At 39.7% G+C, this 19931-nt stretch overlaps 1 protein-coding gene across 7 annotated transcripts in view; it reads right to left on the bottom strand.

Moving 5' to 3' along the window:
- The window catches only part of LOC140726410 (interleukin-15-like), a 116074-nt gene that overhangs the window by 62586 nt on the left and 33557 nt on the right, over positions 1-19931 (bottom strand). For 2 of the 7 annotated variants that reach the window (XM_073042755.1, XM_073042758.1), the window contains exon 1: positions 4857-5089. The exons of the other annotated variants lie outside the window; for them this stretch is intronic. In XM_073042755.1, the coding sequence (XP_072898856.1) occupies positions 4857-4865 (9 nt within the window). In that variant the 5' untranslated portion in view covers positions 4866-5089. Of the gene's footprint in view, positions 1-4856; positions 5090-19931 lie in introns of those variants that run through there. 7 annotated transcript variants of the gene reach the window in all.

The raw sequence follows: 19931 nt of genomic DNA, 5'->3' as shown, positions 1-19931 counted from the left end.
TATGATGTTAACATAATTTTTACAGCACTGCTTTGGATTTTGGTTTGCTGTTCTGATAGAATTAGTAGAGACATCCTAAATAAGAATGTCCTTAATATATTATACAATATTTTTCTTGTCCTTTCTATGTCACTCTCGAAAGGGTGATATCTGGCCTAGTTCACATGAAAAGGTTCTTTAAGTCTGCATTGAGAATCTGGAATAACTATAAACCGGGCACATTATGACTGCACCTGCTGCTTCAAACATGTTCTTAGTAATAATCTATTCTCTTCCACAGCATTATGATTTCCAAACTACACATTACCTTATTTGATAGCTACCACTTGCATTTCTGCCTAGAATAACTTCATTGACTAAGGGTTATTAGGGCTACCATTTATACAAGTCCATTGTATCTATTTGCACTTCCTAAACATTATTTTTAAAATCACCTTAGGTGCCTTCCTAGGTATAAGCACTGTGATGTGACCATAAGTAATAACATTTAACCGATCTGGAACAGTTAAATACAGAAGATCCACTTTCTCTGTCAAATGTGCTATATCCAATTCCCATTTATTCCAGATTATATCCAATGCTGTTATCCATTATATTCCTTTTCTGCCTTAACTATTTTAATCAGTTTAACAAGTACTTTACCACCAATTCATTTACTCTACTCGTATTGATCCCAATTTTTGCATTTGCGTCATTATTACAAAGTGCAAGCAGAATGTTTTTTTAACATGTTAGCATTCTCAAGATTGTATTTTCATTTCTGCTATCCAAAATATCGACCATCTTCCATGTCCAGATCATTGTAAAATCCCTGTTTTTGTATTCCCTTTCTTTAAAGCCCTCTAATTTCCTGCTTCAACAAATTTTTAATGTAAATTATTAACATTGCAAGTAAAGAACAATTATATAATACTGAAAAAGCTATTTTCACTGAATTAACACACTATTCATTATAGCGTTATAACTTTCGCAACTTATTAATTTTGCAACTGATATTAATGATTCTATACCTTGCTGGTTTTTAACATTTTCCCTTCTGCTCTGTCTTTAAAGCCTCACATGCATCTTTATAAAAAGGATGATCATTGTTAATTGTAGTAAGATAAAAAAAAATGAATATATGTACTGAACATTTATACTCAGCGGTTACTTTATTAGTTATGCCTCGTTAATGAAAACTTCTAACTAGCCAATTATGTGGCAGCAACTCAATGCATGAAAGCATGCAGACATGGTCAAGAGGTTCAGTTGCTCAGACCAAACATCAGAATGGGGAAGAAATGTAATCGAAGTGACTTTGACCATGGACCGTGACTGGTGTAAGATGGGGTGTTTTGAATATCTCAGAATCTGCTGATCTTCGGGGATTTTCACAAACAACAGTCTCTAGAGTCTACACAGAATGGTGCAAAAAGCAAAACAAAACATCCAATCAGCGGCAGTTCAGTGGACGAAAATGCCTTCCAATAAAAGAAGTCAGAGGAGAACGGCCAAACTGGTTTAAGCTGACAGGGAGGCGACAGTAACTCAGAGAAAAGGTGTCCAGAGGAATGCAACATTTGAGGTTGAGATCATTTCCCGATAAGCTCAAACTACAAAATGCCAATTCAAAATAAGCACAGAGAAATTATAGGAAATGGAAGTTTTAAAATCAAAACTACACATGGTTAATGTGGAAGGTAAACAGAATGTAAGCTCATGCTTACATTTTTTCATAAAAAGACTTTGCAAATAACTGTAAAGATGGAACATAGAGATTTACAGCACATTACAGGCTCTTCGGCCCACAATGTTGTGCCGACCATGTAACCTACTCTAGAAACTGCCAAGAATTATCCTGCCACATAGCCCTCTAGTTTTCTGAGCTCTATGTACCTAAGAGGCACTTAATAGACCCTATTGTATCCGTTTCCGCTGCTGCTGGCAGTGCATTCCACGCACCCACCACTCTGTGTGAAAGACTTACCCCTGACAGCCCCTCGGTACCTATTTCCAAGCACCTTAAACTATGCCCCTGTGTTAGCTATTTCAGCCCTTGGAAAAAGCCTCTGGCTATCAATGCCTCTATAATCTTATAAGCCTCTATCAGGTCACCTCTCATCCTCCGTCACTCCAAGGAGAAAAGGCCAAGTACACTCAACCTATTCTCATAAGGTACGCCCTCCAATCCAGGCAACACCCTTGTAAATCTCCTCTGCACTCTCTCCATAGTATCCACATACTTCCTGTAGTGAGGTGACCAGAACTGAACGCAGTACTTCAAGTAGGGTTTGACCAAGGTCTTATATAGCTGTAATATTACCTCACAGCTCTTAATCCCATGGTCGATGAATGCCGACACACCAGACATCTTCTTAACAAAACTGTCAACCTGTATAGCAGCTTTGAGTGTCCTATCAACATGGACCCCAAGATCTCTCACATCCTCCACACTGCCAAGAGTCTTACCATTTATATTATATTCTATCTTCAAATTGGACCTACCAAAATGACCAACTTCACACTTATCTGGGTAGAAGCCCATCTACCACTTCTCAAACCATCTCTGCATCCTATCAATGTCCAGCTGTAACCTCTGACAACCCTCCACACTATCCACAACACCTCCAACCTTTGTGTCATCAGCAAACTTACTAACCCACCCTTCTACTTCTTCATCCAGGTCATTTATAAAAATCCCAGAATAGATCCCTGCTGAACACGACTGGTCACCGATCTGCATGCAGAATGCGCACCATCTACAACCACCCTTTGCCTTCTGTGGGCATTTCTGGATCCGCAAAGCAAGGTCTCCTTGGATCCCGTGCCTCCTTACTTTCTGAATGAGCCTTGCATGGGGAACATTATCATATGCCTTATTGAAATCCATATACACTACATCCACTGCTCTACCTTCATCAATGTGTTTTGTTACATCCTCAAAGAATTCAATCAGACCCATAAGGCACGACCTTCCCTTGACAAAGCCATGCTGACTATTCCTAATCATTTCGTGTCTCTGCAAATACTCATAAATCCTGCCTCTCAGGATTTTGTCTAACAACTAGCCCACCACTGAAGTCAGACTCACTGGTCTATAATCTCCTGGGTTATCTCTACTCCCTTTCTTGAACAAGGGAACAACATTTGCAAACCTCTAATCCTCTGGTACTTCTCCCGTCCCTATTGGTGACGCAAAGATCATCGCAAGAGGCTCAGCAATCTCCTCCCTCACTTCCCACAGTAACTTGGAGTATATCCAGCTGGTCCCAATGACTTATCTAACTTATTGTTTTTCAAAAGCCCCAGCACATCCTCTTCTCTTAATGTCTATATGCTGAAACATTTCATCTGCTGTAAGTCATCCCTACAGTTGCCGAGGTCTTTTTCCCTGGTGAATACTGAAGTATTCATTAAGTACCTCCACTACTTTCTCTGACTCTGTTCACGTTTCCACTATCACACCTGATTAGTCCTATTAGCACGCAGCTCATCCCCTTGATCTTCACATACTTGTAGAATACCTTGAGGTTTTCCTTAATCCTGCTCACCAAGGCCTTCTCATGGCCCCCTCTGGCTCTACTAGTTCCATTCTTAATCTCTTTCCTAGCAACCTTGTAATTTTCTACAGCACTAACAGTACCTAGTTTCTTGAACCTTTTGTAAGCTTTTCTTTTCAATTAGAATATCTACATCCTTTATACACCATGGTTCTTTAACCCTACCGTCCTTTCCCTGCCTCAATGGAATATACCCATGTAGAACTCCATGCAAATGTTCCCTGAAATTTGCTACATTTCTGCCGTGCATTTCCCAAAGAGCATCTGCTCCCAATTTATGCTTCTAAGTTCCTGCTTAATATCATCATATTTCCCCCCACCCCAATTAAATGCTTTCCCAAATTGTCTGCTCTTTTTCCTCTCCAGCACTATGGTGAAGGAGAGAGTTGTGATCACTACCTTCAAAATGCTCTCCCACCGAGATATCTGACACCCCACCAGGTTCACTTCCCAATACCAAATCAAATACAGCCTCTCCTCTAGTTGGCTTATCTACATATTGTGTCAGGAAATCTTTCTGAAAACACCTAACAAACTCCACCCCATCTAAACGCCTTGCTCTAGGATGTGAATCAATATTAGGAAAGTTAAAGTCTCTCATCACAACAAACCTGATGTGTTTCCATATAACTAAAAAAGCCCTTGCTACAGAACTATCATTCTCACCAGCATACAAATGGGCATTAAGCGTACTTAGATAGCAAGATCGATTTAGTAGGACTTCTGCCTTATCTCTTTGCGTTCATTCATTGTCTGTGGGCGGATACCAATTCTCCTTTTGCCTTTACAGTCTTACACTGTGTGACGAGAACCAGGGACAACTCAGTCTTTTAGATACACACAAGAAATATTAATAATTGCTCAAGCTCTCAAATCTTAAAATCTGAAGCACTCCCAATGCATGTAGGTTTTCTGGATATAACAGTAGGGATTTTGCCTCAGTACTTTGCTCCTTTGGACACATACCGCCTTATCATTAAGCTCTCTGACTAAATACAAGGTTAAACTTAACATGAGTGAATCTGCAGATGCTGGAAATAAATAAAAACACAAAATGCTGGCAGAACTCAGCAGGCCGGATAGTATCTATGGGAGGAGGTAGTGATGAAACCACTCCTGATGAAGGGTTTCGGCCCGAAACGTCGTCATAACCTCCTCCCATAGATGCCGTCTGGCCTGCTGAGTTCCGCCAGCATTTTGTATTTTTACAAGGTTAAACTTCATCAATTGAATGATACACATTTACTCATTGTTCAGTTATGTACTTAATATTTAATAAATATATCAATGTAAATGATTACCAGTTACTTTACCCACCTTCGACATACTGTGATGTCAGTCCTTGACAGTTATCCTGTGCCTCAGAGCAGCGAGCTTCTCCAGAAGCTCTCAACCTGCCCTCTCTTTCAAACTGTTGCTATTCAGGGATCCCACACTTTTAGACCATTAAAAGGAAGAAGATCAGTGTGGTGAGCAGAGGATACAAAAACCCAAAAGCACATAACCACCAGGCTCAAGGACAGAACCAACTCCACTGTTAAAAGACCAACACATAGTTCTGTAGTAAGATATTGGACTCTTGACCCGCCGTAATCTACCTTATTAGCTCAGTAGCTGTTACACTTTATTTTGCATAGTTATTATTTTACCTTGTTCTACCTCAATGCACCGTAATGGTCTGACCTTTATGAACAGTGTGCACGACAAGCTTCTTCACCGTATGTTGATACTTGTGACAATTCCAGTTTGACTTAGTTTTCAGAAGGGAGGATATTTAGATTGTAAAATGATCAAAGAGGGTTGCAAAACAGTCAGAGAACTTAATATTCAGAATTTGTTTTTACTCATGAATTAGAGGCCCAAATGAGAGCATGGTATTTTAAGATGATGGGATCTTCTTTTAAAACCATAGTTCATGATCATTTCTTCTTCCAGTGGTTGGCAAATCACTGGAATTTTCTGCCCAAGAGGCTAAAGGACACTGGCTGTTTAGAAGTATTGAAAGTAGAGGATATAATTTTTGAAAGATCAAGGACTGAGGGCAATAGGGATCTAAAACAGAGAAGGAATGAGGCCAGGAGCAGATCAGTCAGGTCATTTCGAACAGTGGGGCTGGATTTAAGAGGTTAAAGGACATAGTCTCAAGTCCCATTTTATTCCGTTCTTGGGGTTTTAAATATCCTGCTTCAAGCAAATCAATCCACCTTCTTAGCCAGTCTGATGGGATCAAGGAGAATTGGATTCCACACTGGTCCTTTGGTTTCTCAGGATTCATCATAGCTGAGACAAGTGCTTTCTGGGTGCTTTGTTGAGTGATGATCTCCTCCTATTGGTCTTGGGCTTCCTGTGTGCTTCTCTATTAAGGATAATAATGTTTTCATTGCCTTCCTAAGTATTCCTCCTTCACTTTTTTTGTGGTCAAGAGCAACGAATTTGGAGGGAATATTGCATTTTTAAGGGAGTTGAGGCATTAAAAAGAATTTTTTCAGTCCAAGCACAGCTTGAATTAATTGCCATGGAAGTTAGTTTTTTGCAGCAGCAGCATGGAACACTACAAAGCAAGGACAAACACAAGGATAGTCCAACTGAGGCAACTGAATTTATTTTAAGTCTCAATGTTGGAGAGGCTGGGCCAGGAAAGATGCTGATGCTGGTTCACTTATCCCAACAGTTGACAAAGAGGATTTTGCAGACATTGACAGTGGTATCTTGCCATTGCTTTGAGATACCTGCTTCAGGTAGTCTATGTCTAAGAAACCTATGGGAGGACAGGTATCAGTGTTGCCCGGTAGACTGTGACTTTTGTGTCAGGATTGAAATCTCAGTTCTCAAACACCCTCTTTTCTCCAACAGCCAAAGGCTGAGTTGATACACTAATAGTGATTTTCATCACCAATGCCTGCTTTTGCTGAGAAGTGGCTCCTGAGATGGGAAGCATTCTTGGTTCTCATCATGAACCTTCATTATCAGTGACACACACGGAACGCTGGAGGAACTCAGCAGGCCAGTCAATGTCTACGGAAAAGAGTACAGTTGACATTTCGGTTCCAAGGCCCTTCAGCAGGACCGGAGAAAAAAAGACGAGTAGAGTTAAACCCTTTTTTTGGATTTCTAGCATCTGCAGATTTTCTTTCATTTGTTTCTTCATTGTTAATGATCGTATTAGTACAGCTGGGGAAGAGTGGGAAATTAGTTACATTGCAGATAAAGTGTGCAAGGTTCATCCCTGCACATGCTTCAGTGGACAAATTGGTGAATATCTGGAGTTTGACCTCTAGAGGTGGTCATAAATAAGTGCTGACTGCAATATGTATCTTGACTATTGATGTTGTGATAACTACGTTCTTGTCTTACCTTCATGAGAGACATAAAATACGTGGTTTACCAGTGAGACCACAACAGAACCAGTGTCGGTACAGGCTGGTGTTGAGCAGCACTGTCATCACATCTACACTTCGTTCAATCTGGTCCCCACCTCCACCTGCTCACCAGTGTTTATCTAACTTTATCTTAAAAGAAGTCAAAATCTCTACTTCTAACATCTTCTGATAAAAGTTCCAAGTTCCACCCACCCAATCAAGCAGTCCCTCTCATACCCATGACAAAAATTTCAGAATCAAGAGCTGGAGCGGGAACAATTCTCCCAGTTTCCAAAGGGTTGGCCAAGAAGGTGGGCTAAACTGCTTGAAACAATATTTCAAGACCTTCAACAACACAGGAATGAAACAAAAAAAAATCTCATCTCTGCCTTAAATGAATCATCCTATATTCTTAAACAGAGACCACTAGTTTTAGGTTTTTCCAGAAGAGTAATATCCTCTCTACATCCAACCTGTCAAGGTCTCTCAGGTCCATTTCCGACACCTCCCTCCCACTGTCTCTATCTCTATAGTCAGCTTATCTACTGATGTCTTTTATAAACCCTCCGACTCTCACTGCTACCTGGACTATATCTCTTCCCATCCTGTTACTTGTGAAAAATGCCATTGCCAATCCGACATGTCAGTCCATAGCCTCCTCTTCTGTCACGAAGAGTCCACACTCAGGTTGGAGGAACAACACCTTGCATTCTGTTCAGGAACTATGTTTCAATCAAATCTTCTTTTACTCTTCTAAACTCCACCTAATTCAAGTCTTGCCTGTACAGTCTTTCTCTTAAGAAAATCTGCACATTCCAGGTATTAGTCTCGCAAAGGCTGGACTGTTTCCCATGCATTTGTGAGAATGACACTGTACACTTCACATGTGGTTTCAAGCAAAGTCCTGTACAATTGAACCACAACTTTCCCTACTTGTATCTTTGATTCTTATTGCAACTTTTAACATTCTTTTAGTGTTCCTAATTACTTGCCTTATCTGCTTACAATACTTTTCCCAGCTCATGATCTAGGGCACATAGATCCTACTACATGGAAGTGTTCATTTAGACAACTTTTTTTTAAATTCCTTCCAAAAGAGAAAATTTCACATTTTTTATCTACATCCATCTTGTCAATCTTATAGCAAAACAATTAGGAAAACCAACAGGAAGACAACCTTTGAAGCAAACACAGAAAATGCTTTGTTATTGTCATAAAATGTCATTGCTCATGAACACAAATCCACTTACACGAAAGGCCAACATGCATGAAAAAAATCAAAAAGACTGTGCATTCAGGAAATCTGAGACAAAACAGAAATTGCTAGCTGTAGATCAAGCAGCAATTTTGGACACAGAAACAGTCAGCAATTCAGGCTTTAGACACTTTGTCACATAAGGGTTGCAGTATCCAAACTATTGACTGATTTTCTTACCACTGATGTTCCCTGACATACTAAATTTTTCAAGTGCTGTTTCTGATTTTTAGCTGCAGTATTTCTTACAATTTTCCTATACATTGACATTTACTGCAAAAGGATTTGAATACAGCAGTAATTTACGGGCCTGGTCTCCCTACCTGATATACTGGTTTTAAAAGGGAATATAATGAAGGTACACAGAGTGATTCCTAGAACGGCAGGTATGAAGTACAAGGAAGGATTAAGCAAACTGTTTCTGTACGCTTCTGAATTTTGAATGACAGATGAGCTCAGTAAAATGAGGAAAAACTCTTAACGGATCTTCACAGAATTGATTCAAGGACAGATGTTTCACCTGGGAGAGGTTTCTAGAACAAGGAATCATAAATTAAAATTGATCATTCAGATCAGAGATAAGTAGATGTTTCTGAACTCAAAGGATAGTGCATCTTTGGAATTCTCTAACCAAAGAAATCGTGAAGACAATCTCTAAATATACTCGACAAACATCTGTAGACCCCATACATATGAAGAGAAAGGAGGTTTAAGGGATTACTGCAGGGAAGTGTCACTGAGGTATGGGGCTAAGCGTCATCTTATTGAATAGTGAAGCAAGAACAAAGAGTTCATATGCAATAACAATATAGAAGTTAGTGATTCAGCACATGGCTTTCAAAGCCATTCCATTCCCCACAACCCATTCTCTCTCTCCAGCCACCTACACTTAAGGTAGCTTTAGAGCAGCCAATTAATCTACCAGCCAGTAATTTCAGGATGTGGAAGGAAATTGGAACTACATAGTCACTGGGAGAATGTGCAAACTCCACCCCAGAAAATAAAAGCGGAAGTTAGGATTGAAGTCTGGTTGCTGGAGCTCTCAGGACAGCTGCATTACATTTAGCACATTCTGCCATTGTAAATAGCCTACCCTTGCTCGCATTGCTCATGTAAAATCGTCCTCTTGAAGAAGTTTTAGTACCCTGTTACAAAGAGGATAGAAAAAAACTCAGGAGGGGCAAAGTACAGCATTTACTTGCTAGGTCTAAGCAATGAAATACAGATATGAATAGATAACCTGTTGAATTATTGATATTATTTTCTCATGGGAGTTGAGAAGAATCAGCGAACCAGTGGAGAGAATGGCTATTTAGAAAGAGCAACATCAAAGATCGGATGACTCATGAGGTGAAAAGCAAACATCCAAACTGTCAACTTCGATCCAGTTTTGTCAAAATTCACAGAACAAGCTAATGTCAAAGTTTGACAGCAGTTAACTGAGATTTAGGGCGAAACTCATTCAGAAGCACAAGCCTGATCTACATTACAATCACAATCTAATTCCCCTTTCAATTTTCTTATTTATTTCCTTTCAGAGATACAGCATGGAATAGGCCCTTCCAGCCCAGCAAACCCCAATTTAACCCTAACTGATTCACAGGACAATTTACAATGGCCAATTAACCTACCCGGTACCTCTTTGGACTGTGGGAAGAAACCAGAGCACCTGGAGAAAACACACCCATTCCGTGGAGAGGACGCACAGAGCATCCTTAAAAAGGATGCTGGAAATGAACTCCTAACTCCAGTGTCCTGAGCTGTAATAACACCAGGCTAGCCACTACACTACCACAGTGCCCAATCTATAGTATAAATTTGACTTCCATTCTAGCTTTGCTCAGAAGCTTTTAACAGGGACCAATATACCTTCAACCAGAACAATTCTAACAGATGGTGAGACCTCCCAATTATTGTTCTAAGAGGAAATGAAATAATGTATTATTAATTTAGCCACTAATTTAACCCTCAAGCTTTCAAAATCTTCCAATTTTAATTTAAACTTGCTTTCTGGCCGATCTGATAGAGCCTACTTTATAGGATTACCCGAGGCCCTCCACTAGTCAGGGTTGACCGTGAATGTTGCATCCCAGCAGTCTACACGATACACAAGTCTAGGCTGTACAATATGGAGGGTGAGCTTTACGATGCAGCAAGCTCCATACAGCTGATGGGTCCAAAGCAACAGTGCAGTCTGATACAGTTTGGCACCAGCGACATCGCAGGAGTTGCCAGTCAGTGCTGAACTCAGCTTAGGATTGCTTTAAGGTCTCCAGTTCCAGATTTTTCCTTTGTGTTTACACCCGAATTTTCCTAACGCATGGGTATAGCCGCAAGGTAGCAGAGGTTTGAGATCGGAGTTTTCCTTCTCCCAGAGGAGTTGTCAACCACAGCTGACAAGCCCCATCTGTCCAAAGCAACTGCCTTTAAGGGCCACATTTGCCCCTTCTCCTGTCAGTACAAATGGTTCTGCCAGGCTTAGTAGCTAAGCCATTCCTGAAGGCCAGGAACTAGACTGGTTATCAAAGACTATTTGAGACACACACCATTGGGAGCATTTAATAGGTAGCGGGAGCTGATCCCCATTACCACTTGCAGCTGTAACAACCTTAAGGAACGTAGTATTCCTAAAGTCACTATTACTCATCAGTGCATTACAATTCCATTGATTATCAAAGCAATTTAATAATTCTGACTGCACTAGTAGCCACCTATGCAGAACTCCAACTGTGCTTCAGAGTATTAAACTATTGGCATATCGCTGGATATGCTATGAGCAACACAACTGTAGATTCACCAACCTATTTAACAAGCTGGTAAAGAGGATGTGGAAGAGCCGACAGCCTGGAGTCAGGCAAATAACCTCTTCCTTAATGTCAATAAGACAAAGGAGATGGTCATTGACCTCTGCAGAACTCACACCAATCACATTCCTCTTCCCATCAGTGGCACGGCAGTGCAAATTGCAAGTAGCTTCTAATATCTGTATATCTGTGCACTTGTAAAGCTACTGTGACACTGTAATTTCCTTTGGGATCAATAAAGTATCTATCTAAACTCCTAGCAGTGCACATCTCACACAACCTCTCATGATTCCAGAACACATCCTACACAATCAAGAAAGCTCACCAACACCTCCACTTTGAGGAAGCTGAAGAGAGCTGGATTATGCATATCCATACCCACGGCATCTACAGATGTGCATTAGAGAGCATCCTGACAAGCTGCAAAGCTGTTTTGTTTGGAAACTGCACTGTGGTAGACAGGAAGGCTCAACAACAGGTAGTCTAAACTGCCCTTCGTATCACCTGCACTAGCCTACCTGCCAAAGTCATATGAAAAAAGGTGCTGGGAAAGGGGCCAGTAATCATGAAGGATCCCACTCACCCTGCTCATGGACTGTTTGCCCCGCTCCTGTCAGGGAGGAGGCAGTGTCACATCCATGCCAGAACCCCCAGATTCAAAAACAGTTACTTCCCCCAAGCAGCAAGTCTGATCAACTCCACCACTACTTTAATATTACCCATCAGTCACCTTATGTACAGCCCAGCGTCACTTTACGGACATATAAATCAAGATATACAAGCTATCCCATGTATTTATATTTATTGCGATCTTTATCTCTTGCAGTTGTTTTCTGTTGTTGTGTTAATGAAATCACCGGAGAAAATTACTGGTAGATACAAAGCAGTTTCTTTATTTGACAAAACAAGGTACAGCAGGCATCATATGGAGACACTTTCGGTGGAAAGGTCTGCTAGCCCGGCGTGGGGCTCCATATTTTATGTGCCAAACATCAAAGGGCAACTCCATATTTACAATGTATGAACAAAAACTACATACAACCTTCACACCTCCTGATACACATCCACACCACAGACATCCAAATGAATTTAATCAGCATTGTCTGGATTGGGATTCAGAGCTTTTAGGAACCCATTGTTCAGCGCTGCACTCCAAATTAAATGCACAATACATTTTCAGATGTGAAGACTGGTAGCCACAATCAACTTTTATATGTCCTAAACCCAAAACTCACTCTAACATGCTGGGCTATATCAGATCTGGAGTAACAATGACTTCACTCTCATTTACACTTGTGTACAGGAAATAACATTCAATAGTTTTGAATCTCAAACAAGTTTTTGGCACATTTCATGTTTGTATTAAATTTGTTCATTGTTAAAATTCTTCTGATTGACCCAATTGTTAACAAGTGTTAATAATTTTAGAATTTTAGTGTGAGGAATGGGAATGACATTACTTTACAATATAAATTAAGAAAAATCAAGTAAGAAAGAAATACAGCTGCAGATTAATTGCTTTGGCTGTTCGTGGGATTATATACAATAATTATTTTTAAATAAGAGATCAAGGCAGACAGCTAACAGATGTACATGCACTGAAGCGCAAGTCAACTGACCACATCATGATGAATAATTTTTCCACCAGGCACCTATTGGAAGTTATTGAAATTAAAGTCCATGGCCCCAAAAAGATACTGAGCTGAAACCCAATCCCAATGCAGGTACACACCTTCAGCGATCACTTAGCATATCATCTTCCATTTCCTTTTACTTTAAGCAAAACAAACTACTTACAATGCAGTGACATGTTATATTTGTTCTAACATTCATTTGTGGCTCCAGTTTTCTGCTCCAGAGAATGCTTATGTATACAGTGATTCTGACCCATTCTTTCCTCCTGTAACATGTCCCAGGCAGTCCAGGGAATTCCCTTTTAATTGTGACTAGTTTATTAATAATCTTTCTCCATCTTCATCCCAGCATCACTTCTTTCAGACTAACAGCATTTCTATAAAAAAGTGTCCCTGGTAGTATTGACAAGTGGAAATATGGCATGTCATATTGGTATTTGTGCCTCTAGAATACCCTTTTTCTTTTAATCTTCTCAAGCATTAGTGATGTATCATGGAAAAAGTATAGCCCATCCAGCCTCTACGCATAATTCCAGTACTCCAATTCCAAACATTCCTGTAGATCTTTCCTTGCATGCTGTCCAGTTTAAAGACATTCTTCCTAGACCAGTCTGACTACCTTCAACCCCTCTTTCATAGAACTATGCAACAATGCACATTCTATTCTACAGCACACCCTGGGGCCCTGTTACTTACTTCATAATTTCCCTACTTTGTTACTTTTTCCCCCAAATTTGGATTCTCTTTTGCTATTTGTTATTTTATTGCATGAGGGCTTAGCGTTTCAGCATTGTCTTTAGCTTTGACTTTGTTTCTTCTGCTTAATTTGTCTTTAGTGTTTCATTCTTTGCTAGTTTGTTGGATTTATTTAAAGCATTGAAGAATATATCACCTGAATGGCATTGACTTTCATTTTAAATACTTCCCACAGGTCCATATTTCTGATTTTTGTTCCTTGGTCCATTTTCGTCCCATCGAAATTACTTTGGTTGCTGTGCTTTCTCAAACTTTTTAATACTTCATTGTAATTGCCTAGGTGATCTGTGTATAATTCCCTCACCTTTATTGGTTCTCTTATTATTAGGTCCAGCAACGATTCCTCTCCCTGGACTTTGTTTTTATAATTAAAAACATGTCTTCCGATCTTTGCTAACATTCCCCATGTAACTGACCTGCCTTCTTCTACGTCAGTGATCACCCCACTGGCCTTTACTACTTATTACAATCCACCTGCACTCTGTGCAGTTGCACATGCTTTTTAATAATTAACAGTGCTAATAGTACAAATACATCATCTGGTTGACATTCTGTGGTCCACATTCCCTCTGCTGTCTGTAAGGAGTTTGCACGTTCTCCGTGTGACTATCTGGGTTTCCTTTAGATGCTCCGATTTCCTCCCACAGTCCAAAGATGTACCAGCTGGTAGGCAAATTAGCCTGAGATTAGGCAAGGGTTAAATCGGGGGTTTCTAGGCAGCATGGCACGAAGGAACAGAAGTGTCTACGTCACACTATCTCAGTAAATAAATAACTCCTGTAGTTTGGCATGTTTTGAATCTGTAGCACTGATCAGTACTAATTAACTAGTTCTAACTAAGATCTGAGATCTAGAATTAAGTAACTTAGATATGGGGCTAATTAACTTCCCAAAGCAAGTTTTTGCAATCTTAGCTTATTGTTTTTCTGAGATAAGAAAATGTTGGTTTACAGATAATTGTCAGAACACTTATGTAACCTGGAGGAGTTTAAAAGCATTCTTCTTTTTCATGTGCCTTGCACATTACACACTTGGGCGATCATGGCTCCCCACATCAAACGAGCCCTCACAGCATCAATGATATCTCTCCCAGTTAGATTTGTTAGTTCTTTCACTGTGTCCATATATTTTCTTCTTTGCCTTTCTCTTCTGCGTTTCCCGGGCATAGTGCCTTGTAATGTAAGGTATTCTATTTCTCCCTTTCTGATGGCGTGGCCCAGGAAATTAAGATTCCTCTCATTTAATGTTCTCATTAAAGATCTTTTTGTATGGGGATGTTGGAGTACTGTCTCATTAATTACCCTATCTCTATATGATATTTTCAGCATTCTTCTAAGAAACCACACTTCTGTTCCTTCTAAGTTTCTTTGGAGTTCTAGTGTTATAGTCCATGTTTCGGAAGCATACAGCAAGATTGACCAGATGTAACATTTTACTAGCTTTCTAAGCCTTGTTGTCATAGAAATGTGTCTGTTGGTAAAACAGGTTTCATTTTTTGGAAGTTGGTTTTGACAATGGCAATTCTTTTTATTTCTACTTTACTTCTAGCATCTTAATTAAAGCTGGTCTTTTGTTCAATTGCTTGGTTACCGATAAACAATTGGCAGTTGAGAGTATCCTGCTGTTTTGATATTACCATACATTTGTGTTTTTTTTAAAAACAGGTGATGGTTAGAGCAAAATCTGCACTTGTTTGTACTACTTTGTCTAGGAGGATTTGTAGGTCTTCTGCAGCACCTGTTATTAGGGTGGTATCGTCTGCGTATCTTATATTGTTGATGTTAACACCTCCAGTTTTTATCCCATCTAGGTCTTCTATTTCTCTGAGAATCATTTCACTATAGATATTAAATAATTCCGGTGAGGCAACGCATCCCTGTCTAACTCCTCTTTGAATTTTAGTCCAACTGCTTATATTATCATCAATTTTTACTGCCACTGTTTGATTCCAATATAAATTTTGAAGCAGTTGTTGGTCCTTTCCGTCAATGTTTAGTTTAGCAAGAATTTGAAATAATTTTTCATGTTGCACTTTGTTGAATGCTTTAGTGAAATCAATAAAACATAAAAAGACATCATTTTGATATTCAATTGCCCTTTCTAAAAGCATTCATAGTATGAAAATTGCATTCCTAGTTCCTCTATCCTCAATAAACCCATATTGCAGTTAAAAGTTTCTGGCCTTAACTTGTTTTTAATTCGACTCAGAACAATTCTTAACAAAATCTTTATTATGTGACTTATAAGACTGATTGTTCTATAATTTTCGCAGTCAATAGTTCCAGGAATTTTTGGCGGAGTTATAAATACTGATTTCAAGAGAACATCAGGCAATACACCAGACTCATAGATGCCATTAAACAGTTCAAAAAGAATATCTATGCCCAGATCTTCTAGGGCTTGTATCATTTCCACTGAAATTTCATTAGGTCCAGTGGCTTTACCATGTTTCATGCTTTTCATTGCTTTAGTTATTTCTTCTTTGGTAATAAGTGGGGCAGAATGAGGGTGTTTAATATCTGGGGGTTCCCCTCTATTATCTTCAAAAAGCTGCTCTATATACTGAATCCACCTCTCACATACTTTATCTGGATCTGTTAGTATGGATCCGTCTGCTGATCTTGTGCATCCTGTAGTGGGGGTTTTCTTAATTCCAGTAATTTCCTTAATTTTCTTGTGCATTGCTTTGCTGTTGTTAATATGGCCTTCTACTTCATTGCATTTCTGATTCAGCCATTCTTCTTTTGCAATATTGCACAATTGACTGGTTTGTCTTCCTCGCTCTCTGTGTTGCACTTCATTATTCTTCACTAACCTTCTTTGTTCCATCAGATCTAGAATTTCTTGGGTTATCCACCCCTTGTTGGTGCTGGATTTCTTGTACTGGGATTATCTCCTCTGCTGATTGCTGTATAGCATATTTAAATCTGTCCCAAATAGGTGTTGTTTAGTTTTCGTTGAGGTGTTCTTCTACAGCTGTTTTGAATTGTTGCTTAAGTATGCTATCATTTTCAAGTTCTCCCAACATATACTTCTTTCTCTTTTTTCTACGTTTCAGCTTTGATTTTGTTTTGGTGGTAGCTATTACTGGATGGTGATCTGAATCACAGGCTTTAGAATTTGTGATATTATTTCTAAAGCGTTCATTGATGGTAATGAAACCTATTTGATTCCTTGTTCTATCTCCAAGGTAATCCAAGCACACAATCTACGTGGATGGTTTTTATACCAAGTACTGGCGATCACTTGGTTGTTTCTGACACCCCAATCAGTAAACCTTTCTCCATTTTCATTTTTCTCCCCTAATCCAAAAGGTCATATGATGTTATCAAACCTTTCCTGTCCAACTTTGGAGTTAAAATCTCCCATGACTAGTTTTATATCCTGAGATTTACATTGCTCATTGTCGAGATCTTCAGAAACTTTGTTGATATCTTCTTCATCTGCATTATTTGTTGGCACATAGGCTTGGATTGTGCTAATGTTAAAAGAGTTACCCCTTAATTTAACTAAAAGCAGCCAGTCAGATATCACCCAATATCATTTTATCACCCAATATTATTTGTTTACAATAATTCAACTCCATACATAGGCTGTTGACCTCCAGAATACATTATCAGAGAACTATTCTTAGTGAATTTGCCACTGACGGTCCATCTAATTTCTGACAGGCCTAAGATATCAACTTCCAACCTTTTCATTTCATTTAATGTGTTGTCCAACTTCCCTTCCTGGTAAAGTGTACAGATGCTCTATGTTGCTACCCTTAGCCTTTCCTTATTGCTTACAGTCTCTGGATAACGGTCTGGTGTCACCTACAGCCTATGACTACCCCTACCGAGCGAGGTGTTCTGCTGATTGGAATCAACCCCATTCACACCTTTGTCTGGTTTTCTTCTTTTGTTTCTTTCCATGATTGACTAGGCAGAAATTTCAACAGTGGTTTGCCGTTGCCTTCTGTTGCCGCAGTGCACATCTAACAAGAGCATTTGACCTCTACTGGTGTCCCCGAATGGGATTCATACACGAGATGTCACACAACCTTTGCTGTTGTTGTACAAAGACAATCCTCCAAAGTTTGGAATCCATCTCCCTGCTGCCGAAGACTTCGGTGATTTTAGGTGACACCACCACCATTGGTCTGGTTATTTTTCTGGCGCCAAACACTTGCCATAGACAGAGCTCCTTCAGTGAGACAGGGTGCACCTGGATCCAAGTCCTACGTGAAGGCCCAGTTGTCTTGGGTGGGAGAAGCTATACAATCGTTATTGGCATTTCCTGATATTTAGTCAGGACCAAACCACCCCATACATAGCATTTTTTAAAAATTCTCATGCTCAGAGGAAGATGATTGAGGGGCAATTTTTGTGCTCTGGCATCAGTTAAATCCCAAGGGCACCAGTCTGAAGAATTTCAGCTTTAGTAATTTGAGATCTTCACCAAGATAACCACTTCCTGTTTTATTTGGCAGCAATGTATATTCCTGAACTCCTATAGTTGAGTAAGCTTGTTTTAATTGTTGCCTTGTTTACTTTGTAGCTTCTGTTATGAAACAGATGAACAGAAGGTTACTTCTACTATGTCTGAACTTAAATGTCATCAATACATTTGGGTTCCATACCAATTTGACTGAATATTTACTAATATTCAGTCAAGCTGGAAAACTAGTGTTCTGCAGGAGAATGTTCTTCAGCCTGGAAAAGTCTTCAGTTCATTACCAACTACAAATACAAGACACCCACCCTGGCCCACTAACCCCACTCCTCCCAAACTGATTGAACAAGTTCCACTGTAGATTTAACTTGCAGATCACACTTCAAGAACCCTCTCGACTGCCTGTTCAGCCAGACCCTTTGTCGTCAAGGAAGGTGGCGGGGGGGGGGGGGGGGTGAGAAATCTTTTCAGCAAGAAAAATACCAAGGCAGCTGCAGGCCCCGATTCCTTCTCCTCTGCCATCCTTAAACACTGTGCTAACCAGTTATCTACAGTTTTCACAGACATTTTCAATCAGTCTCTCTAACTATGCACTGTTTCAGCATGTTTCAAGTAATCTGTTTTCATTCCAGACCCACCCTCCCCAAAGAAAATCAAAGATCATGGGACTGAATGACAACAGTCAAGATACACGCAATTCAGTCATACTGAAAACTTCTGAAAGGCTGATTGTGTCATTTCTCAAATCCATAACTTAAAATTTTCTAGATCTGCTGTTTGCATACAGAGCCACCAGATCTGTAGATGATGCAAGTTAATACCAGTCTAGATTTCATACTACAAAGCCTCGATTCCCCAGTACACAAGTCAGGATTCTCTTTGTTGATTTCAGTTCAGCCTTCAAACCATCATCCATGAGCTTCTGCAAGAGAAACTCTCCAAACTTAACACTCTAGGTCCCATCTACAGGTGGAGCACAAGATTCCTCACTGACAGGAGGCAGTTTGTGAGACTAGGAAAATCCATCTCCAGATCTCGCTCAGTCAGCGGTGGTACGCCTCAGGAGCATGTTCTCTCCCTATCCTATTTTCTCTATGCACTAATGACTGCGTCTCCAGAGATCCATCAGTTCAGCTGATAAAGTGTGCAGATGACACCACTGTCACTGGACTAACCACCAGAGGCTACAGATCCAAGTACTACTAGAAAGTAAGCAAGCTGATGTCCTGGTGCAATCACAACAATTTGGAGCCAAATGCCCTCAAAACAGCCGCTATTCATAACAACTTCAGGAGAAATGCGGCTCCTCTCTACCCACGCGTCATTAGCAACACCGCAGGTAGCACCATTCCAACATTCAGATTCTTAACCATCATTATTTTGCAGAACCTCATGTGGGAGAACTACATCTCCTTCAATAACAAAAAGGCTGGGGCGTCACGTGATGACGTAGGATCGAGACGCTGGAACCCAGCTCTCCTGTAAAAAAAGTCAATAAATTAATGTTTAAGTGAAGAAAAGTTAGTCAATACTTTCTAAAAGTTACTTATAAACTACTCCGGATTGTTTCAAGTTATGCCTCACAAACAGAAGATTAAGAAAACAACTACTGTGAAGACAACGCAAGTTGGAACAGAATCAAGGCCCACTTCTGCCAAAGAACCGCGGGCTGAGGTACATTTCACCTCCGGCGATACAGAACAGGAAACTGCGGCAACATCGACCATTTCTAAAGAAAAAGACCAACGAGAACTGCGCAAACGTGAAGGAAGGAGCATGCGCAAACGAGAGCAACCAGAACTACAAATCCCAGTTACAATTGAAACTGAAAGTGAAAGTGAATCTGAGGTAGATTCAGATTCTCTGGAAAAATCAGACGAAGATGGAGGTAAAAGTTTTTCTGGAAATATAGAAAAGACTTTGATACAAATAATGCGTAAATTAGAAAAATTAAATGCATTAAAAGTAATAAAAAAAAGTGATAAATATGGAGATTATGTTTGATAAAATGACAAAAAGACAGGAAAAAATGGAAAAGAGAATTATAGATTTGGAAACTACAATGGAAGACATGGTTGAAAGAATGAATAAAATGGAAGATGATATTACTGCCTGGACATCAGAAAGAAAACAATTTATGGAAAAAATTG

The sequence above is a fragment of the Hemitrygon akajei genome, chromosome 4 (genome assembly GCF_048418815.1).
Source record: "Hemitrygon akajei chromosome 4, sHemAka1.3, whole genome shotgun sequence".
In the NCBI taxonomy this organism is placed as follows: domain Eukaryota; kingdom Metazoa; phylum Chordata; class Chondrichthyes; order Myliobatiformes; family Dasyatidae; genus Hemitrygon; species Hemitrygon akajei.
Note: the sequence above shows the minus strand (reverse complement) of the source record. Positions and strands in the feature narration are given on the sequence as shown.